At 39.6% G+C, this 17213-nt stretch overlaps 1 protein-coding gene across 3 annotated transcripts in view; it reads right to left on the bottom strand.

The window, feature by feature from the left end:
- GRM7 (glutamate metabotropic receptor 7) overlaps window positions 1–17213 on the bottom strand; it is a 309207-nt gene that overhangs the window by 201219 nt on the left and 90775 nt on the right. For all 3 annotated transcript variants that reach the window (XM_074879219.1, XM_074879222.1, XM_074879221.1), the window contains exon 2: window positions 3129–3345. In XM_074879219.1, the coding sequence (XP_074735320.1) occupies window positions 3129–3345 (217 nt within the window). The remainder of the gene's footprint in view (window positions 1–3128; window positions 3346–17213) is intronic.

Here is a 17213-nt window from a genome sequence, read left to right as displayed (position 1 = left end):
TGGACAATGCTTTAAGCATAGCACAATTCCTCCTGATGAGCAGCACATGCTTTAGCTAGCTGGAAAATGAGCTAAACTGTGCCTTACCACTTTAACTCCTCTTCTACCCTCCATCCTCCCCACGTCCCTGCAGGGATACACTGAGTATGCCCTTCGAGTTGGGGAGAAGAGGTAATCCACTGATTTCTAGAAGAACTGGATCTTTTGACTAAGGAAAAAACTTCCTCCCACTGCTGTTGTATTTCTGCTGCTTCTAGCATAAGTTTTTTAATTAGTGTGAGTTTTGATTGGCACCAAGCACCACGTTAATCTACTCACACGGCAGTGACAGGACCATCACAAGTGTGTCCCCCACCCCTTCTTCCTTGTCCCTGCATGGCATGCATTGCCATGCTTTCCTGCTTTTGCAAAGATACTGCATAATTACACAGCTCAGGCCACGTATATTCGGACCCATTCAAATATATTTAATGCTTGAAGTGAAACGATCTTGGTAATACTTCTCTATCTTGTGAAGCCTCCTGTCCTTTCTGTTCCCCATTAGAGAGGACTGTTCATTTCAGGCATTCAGACACATGGCTCTTGACCACTCAAATGTTTTTTAATAGGTAGATCAAGGAGCTACTAACTACACCACAGCCATGAGTCACTAAAATTATTACTGCTTATTGCTTCTTCAGGAGGCTCTTTCCAAACCCTGATATTACAGCAATCACCTGACAGCCTAGTTAATAATTTCTTTTGCATAAAATGTCCCCAAGGAGACACAGCCACATCAGGCACCAGGAAAGCAACCCCAAAACACCATCTCCCCCAAAGAACGGGGAGATCCCATTGCAGTGTGAACCCCCTAAACAGCACTGGGGAGATGGTGACAACCAATCCCCAAAGTTGGGGCACAAGGTGCCATTCCCCTGTAGGGGATCAAGGTCAGGACCTCTATCTCCAGGCAGCACCGCTCCATTAAATATTTAGACAAGAGGATCTTCTTACACTTCCCAGGGTTTTAAAAAACCCAGGGAACTTGTTGACAGGTATTAAATCCCCTCAGAACTTCACCTAAGCTTTATCTCTGTCACACAAAAAAAATCAGTACAGCCCTAAGAAGAAAAAGCAGCTGTACTGAACTGGAGGCAGCACCGGGGATTGGATTATTCCCGTTTCCAGACAAGGCAGGCTGTGTCTATGAAAGAAAGTTCATGCACTATCCCTGTTAGTGTCTTAATCTTGTAGGCGTGACCTATATCACCCTGCATGCAAAGCTGTTTTAAGCAGGGTATTCTTTCAGTTTTATGCTTTATTTTTTATGAAGGACATTGAATTACATGTTAACTACATGAACAGCTCCTATCATTAATTTAATTCTACAGAAGGTCTATAAAATGATACAATATTATTCAGCTAGAGTTTGTCCTTGACATAGGGAACACATTTCTGGTATGATTTTGCAACAGTGGATATTTGCAAATAAAGTCAATTTTAAATTATAATGAACACCGGCATTTGTCAATTCCTGCAGTATTAAATCCAAACCCATTTTCTTTAATACCACATAAATATGCATTTGAACGAACAGACAAATTTATGCAAATATAGGTTCCTTCTGTGATATCAACATAATGAAACAATTCCGGATTCCCCTCTCTAAAGCCCTTTTCTTTTAAGTGCAGCCGCCTTCCCTGCTCACTCCTTGGATTATGCTGCCAAGAGCGATCCATCAGTCTGGGAGCGAGCTGACGCTCCACCTGGCAGGTAGTATAGGCAATTTCCAAAAGCAGAGCGTATGCTGTGGAACCAGCTTTGCAACAGCCGAGGAGATGGAAACCTCTGACAGCTGCTTCGGAGCAACGTCTATCCCGTCCTAGTCCTTTCATTTCATGCACTCACTAATCTGGCTGGTGATTTATGTGATTCAGCAAGTGAATCGTGGACTGTGTTGTGCTGGTTTTATTTAATGCCATGCAGTTACGGGGTGGGAGATCTGCAAATTTGGTTTTGGAATACAATAGAACTTATTTTTGTACAATGATGATGGGTTCCTGATAAGGGTATATCATTGAAGGCTTCTGGAGATGGGCCTTGCACACATCACCGATAACAAACGACATCGTCCGCTTATTTTTCCTTACCAGCACAGGAGTCAACTTTAGATATTTCAGTTTCCACACCTTTATGATTCTGGTTTGCAAATCAGCTTGCCATGGATTTACACCTCTGTTCCCTGACGTACCAATCTAAAGTCCTCCTACGTTCTGGCATCTCTGGGGAAATGAAGAACTATTTACCCTGAAGAATAAGTTACAGGGGTAGGAGCACACTGACACAGCAGTCACACCTTCAAGACAGGTCTCCTCTATGTTTTGTACCAGAACGGGAAAGCAAGCTGGAGATTTCTGAGGAGATTTCTGTCAACAAAATTATGAAGATTCAATTTGATAGCAAAAGCCTCACCCAGCACAAGACGCAGCATGTCCCCGTCCTCTCAGAACATAGGTGACATTGTCCAACACAGTTTGGCCTTCTTGAGATACCACCAGATGAAACCAGTAACAAGACAAACGTGATGCATCACACCAAAGGTCTGACGTGCCTTGCATCACACCACTGAGTTTTGTTGCCTCCATATCCGAGGCCAGTAATATTTGAGCCTTCAAGTAAAAGATTATGAATTTTCTCAACTGAATTGAGATGCTAAAGAAAAGCAATACAAATCAGGCAGTGATCTGAAAGGTGAACAGGAATAGTATGACACAACTCAATGTCTGGCAACAAGCAGTCTTCACAGAATTTCTAGCTGTGGAGAGATAAAAGCTCAGCATTTTAAAATCTGTCTTCTACCCATGTCAACATAATATAATGCCATCCAGTGGAATAGTAGGAGCTTGATAAGACTCAATGTTTTCTATTTTCTCCAGAAATGATTGAAAATCACTAAGGTTTCAAACTCTCTGAAACTCCGTAAGTAATTTAGGAATGAGAGTTTCTAGGAGCCACTACAGAGGCATTGCAAAGAACTGGAGCAACTTTAGAATCAAATATATGTTCTAGAAAAACACAACAACATTTGGTACAAAATAACATTCATTACTTCTATAGCATTTTCTGGAGGGAGGATGGGCGTTGCCTACCTGCCTCTCTGGAAATTTGCATGAAGGACTCGACTCCTTTTTCTCCATAATTCCCTTCAGATGCCAAAGTGGACACATAATTCCATCCCAAAGCTTTCACAATGTCCACCATTGCTTGTGCTTGGAAGGAATCTGGAGGAACCACACGTGAGAAGAAATCATAGCGCCTGTCATCACTCAACTCTGGTGCAGTTGAGGCATAACTGATTTGTGGGATCTGTAGAAAAAAATAATTTCTGATAAATATACATATTCATATACTTATTGCACTTCTTGCTGCAGTTAGCTAAAGCAGTTAGCTTCAACTGAGCCTTGCTTCATCTTTGTTGTATCCATCTGTATTTCCCCATCATGTTCCTTTACAATGTACGAGTCAAACAATCTTTTCATTGACTTCAAGTTACACAGAAAAATCATTAATCAATTGAAAGCAACTGTATATGTGCACATTCATAATTTCTTCCTTTCAGGCAATCTTAATCAAATACAGCACACATAAATCATTTTTCTAACTATGTCCTTTATACTGGTGTTCTTGGTTTACTAGCATCAGGTTATCTGGGATCCTGAATGCAGCCAAGTTTAAACCTAATACCAGCCATCACTGGCTGAAAACCAGAAGGACCCTTCATCAGTTTTTGGAGGATGAAGAAGCTCTTCAACATTAAACTGCGACTCCAGATTTAAACAAAAGGATGTTTATTTTTTATCCTCTCTGATGAAGAACAGTCATGAAGATTGCTGAGCATGGACATCTCTGACCCACAAAGACAACCTGGTCATGATTCAGCTCTGTCCTAAAACTCTGCCTGCCCATGACATAGCAGACATTGCTTTTTCTTCTCAGGGCAGACTGCAAAGGAGACTAACAGTTACTTTTTATAACAGAGAGACCAGAATATTGTTCAGGGCTATTTTCTCCTTGATAACAAAGGTCCCTAAGCAGTTATCAAGCTGACAGTATGTTAATCCCCAAAGCCATTATGCAATTGTTTGAGTAACAGTCTGGGACTGCTCCTTAAATTAAGGAGCCTGCCATAATTCTCACTTGAGATGCCAAGGAAGGAAAAAAAAGATTTGCAATATACACAAACATGATCATATATAATGTTTTGAGACTTCTAGACTGCGGAAAGGTCAGTATTTCATGCCTCAGTACAAGCATCTTCTGCATTCTCATATTCTGTCTCTGCACAGCATTCCTACAAGTATTTATTAGCTTTCTTGCCTTCTCAGAAGAATAAACATTATATTTCCCCAGGCTCAATACTGCAAAGGGGTTGGCGCCTTTGGTTCTGACAGAGTTTAGCAGCAGATGAGAGCAAACGCAGCATTTCCACAGAATACACACTATATCTGTATATCTGTATGTACATTTATGACTACTACAGCAGAGTAAAAGCAGACCTGTAAAGCAAAATTGCTGCTGAAGACCCAGCAGATAAGTGAACTTATCAAACCATGCAAAATTATTAAATACCCCAACATTTCTTGAGACATGTTCCTGTGTGTAAAGGTAGTATCTACTGTTTTATTATAAACTGTAACAAGCCATAGCACAGGACTAAGATCACTTCAGCTTCATTCAGCATCAGCCTAGACCGAAACGTGGCTTGTGACCCTTGCTCGAGCCCCACACCGTCTGGACCCCTGAGCAGGGAGCTGGCTGAATCAGTTCCAGGCTTAGGACCACTCTTACTTACTATGAATTATTAAACCCAAACAAACACTTAAACTTCCAGCAGGTGCTCAGGCTGTCACTGTGGATGTCAGAGAACTTCATCCCCAGTCATTTGGCACGGTCTTTCCTTCGGATGCGTCATGTCAGTCCTTTGCATGTCTGCTGGTCTTACAACCATAGATGCAGCTAATCGAGCTGAATGCTAGGATGCTTTAGGTTTTTAATGCAAGACAGCAGTCGTCTTCAAAGCCTTGCCAGATTTATTTTAGATCTGTGGCTTGTGGACAGCACGTTGCCAGCAAGACCTTCCAGTGCTCCAGTCACAGAAAATTACAAAAGTTAAAATTGAGGCTGCCGGGAAGAACACAGCATGGTGTTGACCACTGGTGCATGATTTACTTGCTCAGTATTTTGCCTAGGGGCCAGAAAAGCTTGGGGACCAATCTCAAAGACAAATAGATCGATTACACCAATTTATCAGGGTTTTTTATCTTTAATCTATCTTAGGAATGACTTTCAGCTAACACCAACTACTGCACAGAAAATGCTGGGCACCCTGGCTGTCAAAAGTAAGTTAAATTCCTAGTTTGTCTGTGCCTACAATTGCTGTTGTAATAAATGATCGGTGACATTTTAGGATCGCTCTCTTCTCATTTGTACAAAGCAGTTAACGAAGCTTGTTCAGCTGCTTATCAGCTTAATTCATCTTTTCATTGGATGGTATTATATTAAGTGGAACACTTAACCAGGCTGACTGGGTGCTGTGTACCTGTTATCAGACAAGCATCCAGTATGCAACACGCAGTCCCACACACAGAGCCGTACTGAGATAGCCGAGTGCTGTTTTTTTAAATTATAAATAAAAGAAAGGATGAAATACGAATTTTTATCTGTGGCGATGTTTGTATTCCAACTTGCCAACAACTGCTTTTTCAACCAAAAATCAAAAGGAGCATATTCTGCACTTTTGCAAAAGCAAAGCTTTTACAGAATTTGCTCCATTGCTTATATTACTTGGGAGACTTTCTGGTTTTTTATTCTTTTTGTCTGTCCATAAAATATTAACCACTTCTGATTGTTTCAATCACTTGGAGTATAAAAAGCATATATTAGGGATTTTTACCAATGTTTCTTACAGAATATCTAAAAGAAACATAAAGTTATATATGAGGAGTAGAATTTTCATAAGATTTTTCTGAATACAGGGAGAAAAGTCCTTAAATGGATACAATCTAGACTGAAGTCATTAGAGTTCAACTTTGTCCAGTATGTCAGAGCATGTTGCAGACACCTACAAAAGATGTTTTCGCTTCCCGCACGCCTTCCCAAGCGCACAGGCAGCATCCTCGATGTCCAAACTGAACATCTGTTTGCATCAGCTAAAATCTAACAATGTCTCATTTGTTCTTCTCTTCCTTTTTTAACATTCGCATCCAGTTGGATGTGGACAAACCTCTCACAGACTCAGCTGGAAATCTTTCTCCCACACTTCACACCATATGTTCCTCTGCGTTACTGTTTTGTTTTTACAAAGTTTGAAAAATGCAACATCATGTGAACTCCAGTCAGGTCTCAATGGCCAGATCCCCTCTCCTCTCTGAGACCTCTTCACAGGGCTTACACTCGTCAGACCAACATCCAAAAGACAACATAGACTGCTGCTGCGTGCTGATGGCTGTTCATCAGGTAAGCTCACAGACATGCCCCTTCAGCTCCTGCGAAAGCTGAAGTGCACTCAAAAATAAAAATGGATTGATCCAGTTCATCAAAACCCAACCCCAAACTGGCCAAATGTCACCATTCCCTGTTCCCAAAGATGATGTAGATGGTCTCACCATGCAGGAGGATGAGTGGGGGCCAAGAAAGAACAGGAAAGGCTATAATTTTATTACTCTTTCTAATGATGAAATTCATCTCCTTGGTCCACCTCTCTCAAGCACATGCTGGTGGCTTCTCAAGAGTGGCCCAGGCCTCCCCCTCAGGGCAGGAGGCTGGAGCCTCCCCAAGTAAACCTCCTGCCCCAGGGTCAGGAGGGCAGTGGCTGGATGCACACAGACTGGATTTCAGATTCGAAGGTGCAGAAAAAAGCCTTAATAAAGCTATCCACACAAAACCACAGTTAAATAGCTGGACGTTTAATAACCAACTCTTCTCCACCCCGATCAGTTTGTAAAACCACCATTTAGCACTGCCAAAAGGTGCTGAATGATCAGCCCTATAACAGAAAGTCTCCTGCTCATGAGCAGACATAAGATGAATGAGCAAAAGGCAGGACAAGCTGTGGTACTATCCTGGGGATGCCTGAGCAGTAGGTGAGTTTACATGTAGTCCTGCTGCTACCTAGTGTGTGCCCTAAATGTCCTCTTAGACGTACCAATCTCTGCCAGTTTTCTTTCTGGTCTGGTTTTGAAAGCTGCTGATATGGTTCAGGCTGGCAAACAACAGCTATCTGACAGTACTGGCTAGCCTGCGCCATCCTCTAACCACACAAAAAATTGGAAGTTAATCCACTTCACCCAACTTACTAAATAAATAGCACCTAAATAAAAAGGTTTGCACTCCCCCTTTTCTACAGCTTTCCCCATTTTCACAAGTTTTTAAGCACAGCACTGTTCTTTACTTAAGCCATACTAATTCTACTTTTGGTCCTGCAAGGGTCCAGTTTGAGACATCTCACACTCAAAACTTTAGTTTAAATGAGCAAGCTTTCTCTTCCATCACATTTTGTCCTATTTTCTGTTCTGAAACACATTTGAAACATCAAAAAGCTCTTGGGAATTACAGTCTGCTCTCCAAATGGTTCTAACATCTTGGCAGAAGAGTTGTGATCCATAAAGCACAGGGCATAAAAATCCCCCTGGCCCTTATGCAGCAAGGCTGCGAGTGAGAAAAGCCTGTGGTCCTCTTTTACATGCTACATAGCAGCCAGTGTTTGCAGAAGAGTCATCCTGCGCAAGTCTTCACCACCATAACAAGACACGGGTGGGGCTGGAGGTTTCTGAAGGACATTCAGGTGTCAACAGATGGGTAAGCAGGTCACTGATGTGGGAGACAGATTTTCCTGAAGGCAGACTTCGTGTTTACAGGACTATGGCAAACATCACACTCGAGTTTTATGTGTCGTTTGCCTGGCTGATGTTCTGATTACAGTAAGAATGAATGATTAATGCTGGGAACACTGCATTAGTCAGTGATTAATTAATGTTAATTGATTTTTAACATTAAACATTATTCTTCATTTATTTCATTTTCTTCTGTTAATGAAAAGCTCTCTCTCGATCACACTTGGTTGTCCTGCTAGAAAAGCAGGGCCTGTTTTGTGAGCAGTGGCACCAAAAGCCACAGCAAAAAACACACCAATGATCAACATGTCTCTCTGATAGTCTCCTAAGTCACTTTTTGCAGCGTCAAACATTTTCCAACATGGGGTCTGGAACTGCATATTTCAGAGTAAAAAGCAACTGAAATACATACTTGTCGCTCCAATTCTTCATTTCAAACTTATTTCATATTATCGCCTCATGCCGTATCCCCCTCCTCTTCTCCCTGTTCAATAGACCCTTCTTTTCAAGCAAAACAACAGAAAGTGGCCAGCTCCTTGCTAATAGCCAACTGTCTCAACTGGAAACACTCAAGAGACCCAGTGCCAGAAGACAAACCAGCTCTCTCCAAAGCTGCAATAACTGCCAGAAGCACTGGGCTCACTGCCCACACCCTCATCACCTCTGCCTAACTCTGCCGGCAAATTCACTTGCACGGCCAAGAACCTCGTAAATCAGTGGATCCATAAAAATAATTATTGCTACTATGCTACTTCAAATGTGATTGAGTTAGGTTACATCTCCTCTGTAACTTATTAAAAGATTAATAAAATGGTACACCTGAACTCAACTCACTAAATGACAGTAGTCAGAAAACTTCAGAAAAGGCAATTTCCCTAAGGACCATGTGCAATTAAGATAATGCATGAGTATACCTGTTGAGATATTAATGAGCTCCCACCAGGGTAATATTAAGTTCACAGTTTGCTGCATTTTTATTTCCAACTTCCTATTAAGTTTTATTGATATGATTTCCTGACAATAGAAAAAAAAAAAACCCTACTTTGATAAAGCCTCTTGAACTCATCTCAAGTAGCAGTGCAGTGTCAGTCTACACAAATTGCAAAATCCTGCCAATAACTTAACTTTACAAAAATAAGATGCTTGAAGACTTTTCACTTGGCTGAAAAACACTTTGGTGTGAACTGATGGATGACTAACAATCTTGAATCTGTTTAGGTCTCAGATTTTATTCATGTAGAAATTTATCATGTCAGGATTTAATCATCAGTTAGTACAACTACTCTTTGTTCACCATTTACATCTCAAATTGCATAACAAACAGCTTCAGCATCCTGTGAACTGCATATAATTGTTTTCATTGCCTTGAATTAAAATTATTTGAAGTTTCTAACTAGCTGTTTTCTCTGGGCAAAACTCCTCTACGTTTTCTTCATTTTTGCTTTGTTCCAAAGAGGAAGACAATTTTGCCTGAGATAGATACAAAATAAAATCAGATTATGACTCAAAGCTTGCTAAGATAACAGGAATGAACCTTACTGCTGATTTCCACTTGGCTGGAGGGGGAATTTGAGTTCACTCCATTTGGTCAGGGGCTGACATCCGTGGGGTTGTGCAACGGCCTCAGCTCTCGCCTGCCCTGCAGCAGTCAGTGGCCTCACGGCATGCCGGCCAGCTGATCAGCATGGGGGCATATATAACAAATAATATCTCTGCCTTTTGTTCTCCTCCTCACCAGCCCTTCCATAAACTAAACACTGCTAAATCAGTAGCTTTGGGTAGATTTTCTTGAGGTGTCAATCTAGCAGCGTGTGCCCTGAAAGGTGCATATGAAAACAACTATTACTGCAATTCTTGCTCTAGGGCTCTTAAAAGACTAGGGAATAATATTCCCAACAGTCTTAGGTAATGATGAGAACAAATCCTTCTAAAGTGTTTTGGTAATCCCTCCTTATTATGTTTTATGATGAAATTTTAGAAGTAGTGCGTTTCAAGCTGGTTTTTATACTCAAAAATCAAACGTTGACAATGAGAAAAAGAGGCAAAACAATTAACAAAAAAAGTTTTCATGTAAATCAATTTTAAAAGCAATGGAAAGTCTTTCTGTACAGCTCTGCCATAGTCTATAAGGTGTTTACATATGGGAAACCTGTTGCTGTGTGCAGAAGTTACACCACAAGAACAAATTCTCCCGAGCAGTGAACAAAAGCAGCACATCTGAAGAAAGGCATTTGTATAACAGAAAAATTTTAAAACCATTAATCTATTTTACAGTTCAGCTCAGTTTCTCTCACTCTGTTTACAAATTACTAAAGCTACTGGTGTTCAAACAAAGCCCTGTTTGCTCACATCACCACCTCTCTTTTGTTATCCCACGGTGAATTCCTAATGATGTATTAGAGATCAACACAATCACCTACAAGGGAATTGGATAGATATTTCATAAGGTACAGGAATACAAATATAAACAACACCAAATACTAATGAGAAGCTGAGTCTGGAGGAGGAGAAGCGCGTTTAATAGAACAGAAATATCTTCAAGAGCAACAAAAGAAACACTAAGAAAATAAACCAAATAAATGATTCGTGTACACGAATTTTGCCTATGTTTTGGTGCCCATTGCACCAAACCTCACTGTGCTGGGTGCACACTCACACTACTTGTCCCATACTATGACTTCAGCTAGTATGTGAATGGGTCTTCTCTCAACCTGACCTTATAGATGAAAAGGACTACTAACATGTCAATCAAACAGAGTAAAGCCCCCTTTCCAAAGCATTTTAAAGGAGATGTTTTTGAAGCAGTCAGCATCTGCAGTTGAGGACCTATGTCAGAGCTCCCAAGCCTCATACAAGTTTTTTTTTTGTGGGTGTTTCCAAGTGGGATGGCAAAATTGCATATTTATGAAGAACTATATGCGTTCTTGACAAATCATCAATGAAAACCTGGATGAGGTCACTGCTGTGTGGACCTCTCAGTATCAGATAATTCAAGACTGACAGTGATAGGAGAATAAAGTAGTGTCAGGAAGGGTAATGAACTAACAAAACATGGGGAACTACAGGGAGAAGTTATCTGTAATTTCATTTCACTGAATTGTCTTGCTGTGCAGCATAGACTTCAGTTTCAATACATAATGAATAAACATTAGAAGCTCCATGCAGATTGTTGGGTGGAAATTAAGAGGGAAGGCCAGTCCTGTTAAAGGACTCCCTGTAATTGAATAGTGCAGTAATAGACCTTAACAGAGCTGTTATGAGAGCGATGCATCGCTGGTTTGACGTCCCGACAAGATGGAGCAACGTGGGTTGTTGTGTAGCGATGGATCTGGTTAATAAGACCTTTTAAAATTCACAACTTCTTGATTACCAGTACTATAATGGATGCAAACCATTACTGAAACAAACACCTCCAATGCTACTTTGGTTTTCTCAAATAGAAGATATAACTGTCACTGGCTTTCTAATTGAATGCTTTTTTTTTTTTTTTAAATTTATTTCAAACCTGAAAAGGGCATATGAAAGAGCCCATTTTCAGGCACATAACTCAACCTTCATCCCTAGCATAACTGTCATAGCACTGGAATGCTAGGGATGCATTGGAATGACATCCTGAATACTATTGGCAAGCTGGGAGTATTTTCCGTATCTACAAGGCCTCTCCCACTTCCTTTTCTAGAATGAGAATGTAGTCATATGAATTATTCCATTATTACAAAATAATTGTAGCAATTAAGGGAAAAATAATTACAGCAATTAGTACTGTCCACATAGCATTTTATCAACTCAGACAGAAAGAAGGAAGAAAAAAATTATAAAAACATAGCAAAACAAGAGGTGTCCATAAATATGAAATATCCCTATATTTCATCGTGATGACTTGTGCCTAGAACTAGGTCTACTTGTGACAACGATGAGCTTATGGCATAGCTTGGGCTTTTATAGCTGCAAAATAGGGGGTGATCTCTTAGATTTTAAATGCTAAAAGATCCTTGGATAGATGACTTGAAAACAGGATCCACAATTTTAATAAAAATTAGTCTTAGCATGAAAATAAGCATCTTATCATAAGGCTGTAAATAATACTGTCCTTCTAACACCTGTCGCAACAATTTTACATATTGTGGATTAAGAATTCTCCATTTATACTTTCATCATTAGAACTTTCATTTGACTAATCTGTGCATGAGGGTGCCCAGGCACATGAAGACAGATACCTGTGTCTCACTGAATGTATCCCAAGTGGCTAAGGTCTACAGATACTTGTACTGAGTCAATTTATAATGAACCTACAGGCTCACTTCTCTTCCTACACAGGCATAAACAAATTTTTTAAAAAACCTTTTCCCTGACAATGCCCTCCCTCCTCTCCGAGCAAGGTTCTCCCATTCCTTGTGCCTGCCTGCACTTTAACCAGCTCTCACTCGACTGAAGCGCTAGTCCTGGCTCTTCCACACTGCCACAAGACAGTAAAAACACTTGACTCAATCAACTAGAGAAATAAAAAGTTGTATCTGCCATACCAATCTATTATCCTGTAGGAGGAGGTACAAGAGCAGAGTAGGCAGTATAAAGCATGGGTTGCAATTCCAGGTTTTTGTCCCTGAGGCAAGACCACTGACATTACCTTCATATGAAACACTTAGCCACCAAAGATCTGCTCAAAGACCTACTACAAATGGAGAAGCAAAGTCATGAAGCACCAATATAGATATAACCTACTTTGCTGAATGTTTTGAGATTTACAGCTCCAGTAAAGTGCCTTTTCTGCAGTTAACAGTCTAATAACCTTTTCCATGGGCAAAGAGCATTCTTTATAATCAAGTTCCCTTGAGAAGGTCCTATGAACCAATTCAAAAAGTTTCTGATTCTTAAAAATAATTCATTCAAACCTTTTGACCAAGCTGTGCCAAAAAGCACAGTTCCCACTGTACTGCTACTACAAAAATAGAACACCTTTGAGGAAGGCAGAACAGGATTTCAACACCACTGTCAATATTGCACATTGTTTTAGAAATAGGTGAGGCCCAAGTGGAATTCAACTGTTCTTTCACTTTGTGTCCTTTTGAGAATTACTTAAATAAAAATCTTGGTCTATGCTGTAGTTTGAACACAAAAGCTTCATACATATTGAAGACTACTCCTTTGAGAGCCAAAAATATGTTCCTCTGTGTATCAAAAGACGTCATGTTCTTTAACATTTCTTAGCTGTTGTGTTACAGCACACCCGCAACAACATAAAAAATAGGTTCTTTTTGTTTGCAGGTATTATTTGTGTTTGCAAGAACAACTGTTATCATCTGAGTTGTTAATTTTTTTTCCAATAAATTGTCATACCTTGGGACTTTTTTTCTTTCAAAACATTCCTTGGAAAAAATTTTTAAAAATTACCAGAAATCAGTATTTGAATTTACAGTGAAATTGAAAAAGAGTTTTAGACACACACTTGCCTGATTTGTGTGTACAACTTCCTCTTTGGGCATTAAGTTGCATTTATGTGATCATGAGGATGACTTCTAAGTACTCACTTCTCAGAAATAAAATTATTTTTTATTTATAGTCCTTACATTTTAATTTCTCAGTTTATGTATATTTTGATTTAATACTATTAAATCTGAAATTTAATGTATACTTTATTATTATTATTCCTGGCCCTAGATATATAAGGACTTCAAACTCCCCCATCCCTTTGCAGACATGCATTTCCACATCCCCTGATTCAGGCAGGCAGAGGCACAAGCTCCTTCCCCCGTGCAGGCTGGGTCCATCCTCGCTGACCTACAGACAGAAGCCAAAATTATCGCCTCCTGACACAACACACACGTCCAGACATAGGGAACCTCTTACAGCTCCCACCTGCAAACAAAAATATTCACCTACTGCACGAGAGAGATTATTGACAATAAAGACAAAGGAACATGTACTATTCTGAAACTTCAGCACTTAAACGTTTTTAAGTGAAATATTTAACTTAAGAATTTCCGCTGGCTTGCTCATAAACTAGCAAGGCAATAAAGCTCTACTGGTTTGCAGGTCTTGTGGATGAGATATGACCAGCACAGCACATTTATACATACTAGTGCATATTCACTGATTTGACAATACTAACTAGAATATTCCTCCTAGGATACATCAGTTAAAATATCAGCGGTGATTGCCCATCCGTTGCAATGCAAGAGTGCACAGCTCTTCATATTTTAACTCCGGCCCTGATAGAACAAAAGCTTGAGAGCAGCATTAAAATAATAGATGGTACTCTGCTAGAGGTAATTTGAAATCTTAACAAAGCATCAAAGGATCTTGTCTATTATGAGCTAATACTTCAAGCCAGTTTTTAGCTGAACTCATGTAAGGTGATGGGAGTACAGGGACCCTATAACCTTTCTAATAGCCACATTTTTGTAATCATATGGTACAACAAAGCTGCTTATGCAGCAACAGTCTTCTCAACCTCATGCTGTGATTCAAATTCAGCCTACAAATAACACATATGGATATTCTGTCACATCTTTATCCCATGACACACCACAATGTCTAAAACATAAAACGTAATTACAAAACTACTGTATGAAAGAGAGAGAACAAGTTTAAAAGAAGCATATTCTGAATCTACTTTTGGGGTTGTTTACTTCTATCACAGCCTAAGAAAGCATAAGTGGTATCTCCAGCAGATAAAACAGGCAGTGGTATCTCAAAGGGAAGAAACTATTAAATGCTACAGATAAGAAAATAACTTGTGTCAAAAATGCAACTGTATTTGTACCACATTGCTAAAAATAAGATTAATGGTTGTCTAACCCATCAGGTGCTTGGGAATGGGAAAGGATGCTGTCTTAGGTAGGCTCACATTTTGAAGAGGCTGACATCAAGACTTTCCAAGTCTTGCACAATGAAGCAGAGGGAGGCATGGCTGCCTCTTACACAGTCAGAACACATGCTTCAAGGTCTTCTAGATGCTAAAAAATAATCCCTTGAGGACTGAAGCCTGCTTCCTACAGCATGCAGACTTACATCAAGCAAGGCATTCTCAGAAGGGTCACTTCAACCATTCAAAGAAGTGCTGAGCAGAGAATCAGAGCCTGTGTGTGCCCTACACTCAGTTATGGGACATGGCAGCAGTAGGTAGGTTTGTTTTCTTCTCCTTTTATGTATACCATTCCCATACACCATCTGCATTTCCAAAATCTGAGAAGTCAGTCACCATGAACAGATAGAGGAGTGATGTATGTACACCAAGCAGATATATAAGCATAAATATGCTCACAGTGATTGGAGCTCACACATCCAAATACAGACTCACAAATTCTAATTATTTTGAAAATAAATCAGAACCAGAAGATAAACACAGCAAAGCAGCTTTTATGTTTTATTTATGTGTACACATTGCTCCATTCATTGCAAACATATAATTGAACCTTATATTGTCTATGCATATTTTAAAATGTTTTTAATCTGCAAGTATAAATCTCATTGATTTTGAAAGTAGCCCGATAAAGACAACAGTAAATACTTATTCAGCAGACAGGCTGAAATATAGAGAAGCTCAATAGCATAACATAGTTTTCTGAAAGTAATACGCAAACACAGACACACAGAAACCCACTACAGTGGAAACAAATTGCAGTGTGGTACAATGTGAAACAATCATTCTTCAAAGCTTAGTTATTAGACTAAATGAAAGCTGTTGAGTTAGTATTTGAGTATATCTCATAATTGCATTTCTAGGCGAGCATCCGTGTTTATGTTGTGGAAAATGAGGCTGTGATTTGAATATTTATTCCTAAATTTTCAATATAGCAAAGTGTCTTATAGTCAAGGAGAATAAAGCCTATGGACTTCTTGTCTTTACAGAATAACACATCTAAAATCTGTCAATAAAGATTTATCTACATTAAGTGTTTATTTACAATTTCACTGTAAAGTTAAACTTTCGGCAAGCAGCTGAATATCATGATGAGTAAAACTGTGTCCCTGTGAAAGACTTTTGTCGATCAGATATTGCAAAATTAAGAATCTATACTCATCAAAATGTCTCCAAGTGGTCTTCATTTTAATGAAAAGTCTTTCAGAGTGAGACCTCCTCCAGCTCCCCTCCCCTAGATCCTCTACAGAAAACCCACACGGGTATCAGCTGCATTTGAAGCAGTAAAATGGTGTTTTAAACAGAGTTTCTGGAGTTCACTTCTTTCCTTATTTCCTTCCATGTAATATTGGAGGTATTTCTGCATTTTAAAATGTGTCAAATACTACAGAAAACTACACCTTTAACATGCTACCATACTGTGGTTGCCTAAATGGTTCTCCTTAAGCTGAAACTATTTTGTTTTGGATTGGCACATTATTAAAAGGTTGAGGCAAGAACAAAACTGTGGGTTAAAAAGAATATGTGTGAGCTCCTATTTGAATCTCTTTTCAGTTCTGGTCATTCATACCTACTTGCTTCCAACAGGTTTTTTCACTTTTTCCTTCTGTCCTGGAAATGGCTCTCTCTGTCCTGACTACACATGATGCCCAGGGTGAAATTGTGGTTAAGTAACTGGAAATGATGAATTCAGAGCTATAAAACTAATCCTCACTTATAAACAAAGCGATATACTCCCCACACCAAAACATCAGCCTGTGGTTATGGAATAGGATCGCTTCCACAAGCGTTGCACCAGTGACGTCAAGTAGCATAAATTCCCTTTAAGCTGAAGGGTCTCCTCATGAGCCTGCGATGCCCCAGCACGCTGCCGGGGGAGCCCAGGAGTGCTTGTACCCGCACACGGCACCGTGCGTGGGGAGAAGAGGAATAAGAAAACGTGTCAGGGCTACCAATTAACATTATGGATATTATACAAATGTCTAATAGTGGTAGCAATCGGGATGAGACTGAATCCATAGAGCAGATTATCTCAGGTCTGCAATGTACAGTCTGAGTTTTCCTTCCTGTCGTAAATTGATTCCTACAACTGCTAGAGATGAGTTATGGCCTAAATGAACACAAGGATAAAAATCTAACTTGTCCGTTCTTTTCTTTTTTTTTTTTTAATCGACACATATTGCCTTCTTTTACAATATGAAATTCAGAAGAGCATTTCAGAGTATCTAAGCTGCACTGAGTTTCAGCGGCAGCCAGTGTAAACAGCAAAGAACTATTTCCTACAGTAAGTAAAATATACTGTGTGTGGGGAAGAACACAACTACCTATTTTTATCTCATATCCCTTACAAATGGTGTGGTAAACAGGAAACTCTTATATACAATTTTAGTAAAGATATGATACAAATGTGTTCTCAATTTCAGATATCTAGAGCAAAGTCTCCATTTAAGAATAGCACTTACAAGTCTTTTGTTCAGATG

This window comes from Strix uralensis, chromosome 10 (genome assembly GCF_047716275.1).
Source record: "Strix uralensis isolate ZFMK-TIS-50842 chromosome 10, bStrUra1, whole genome shotgun sequence".
NCBI lineage: Eukaryota > Metazoa > Chordata > Aves > Strigiformes > Strigidae > Strix > Strix uralensis.
The sequence above is the reverse complement of the archived record's forward strand: the minus strand, read 5'-3'. Positions and strand labels throughout refer to the sequence as shown.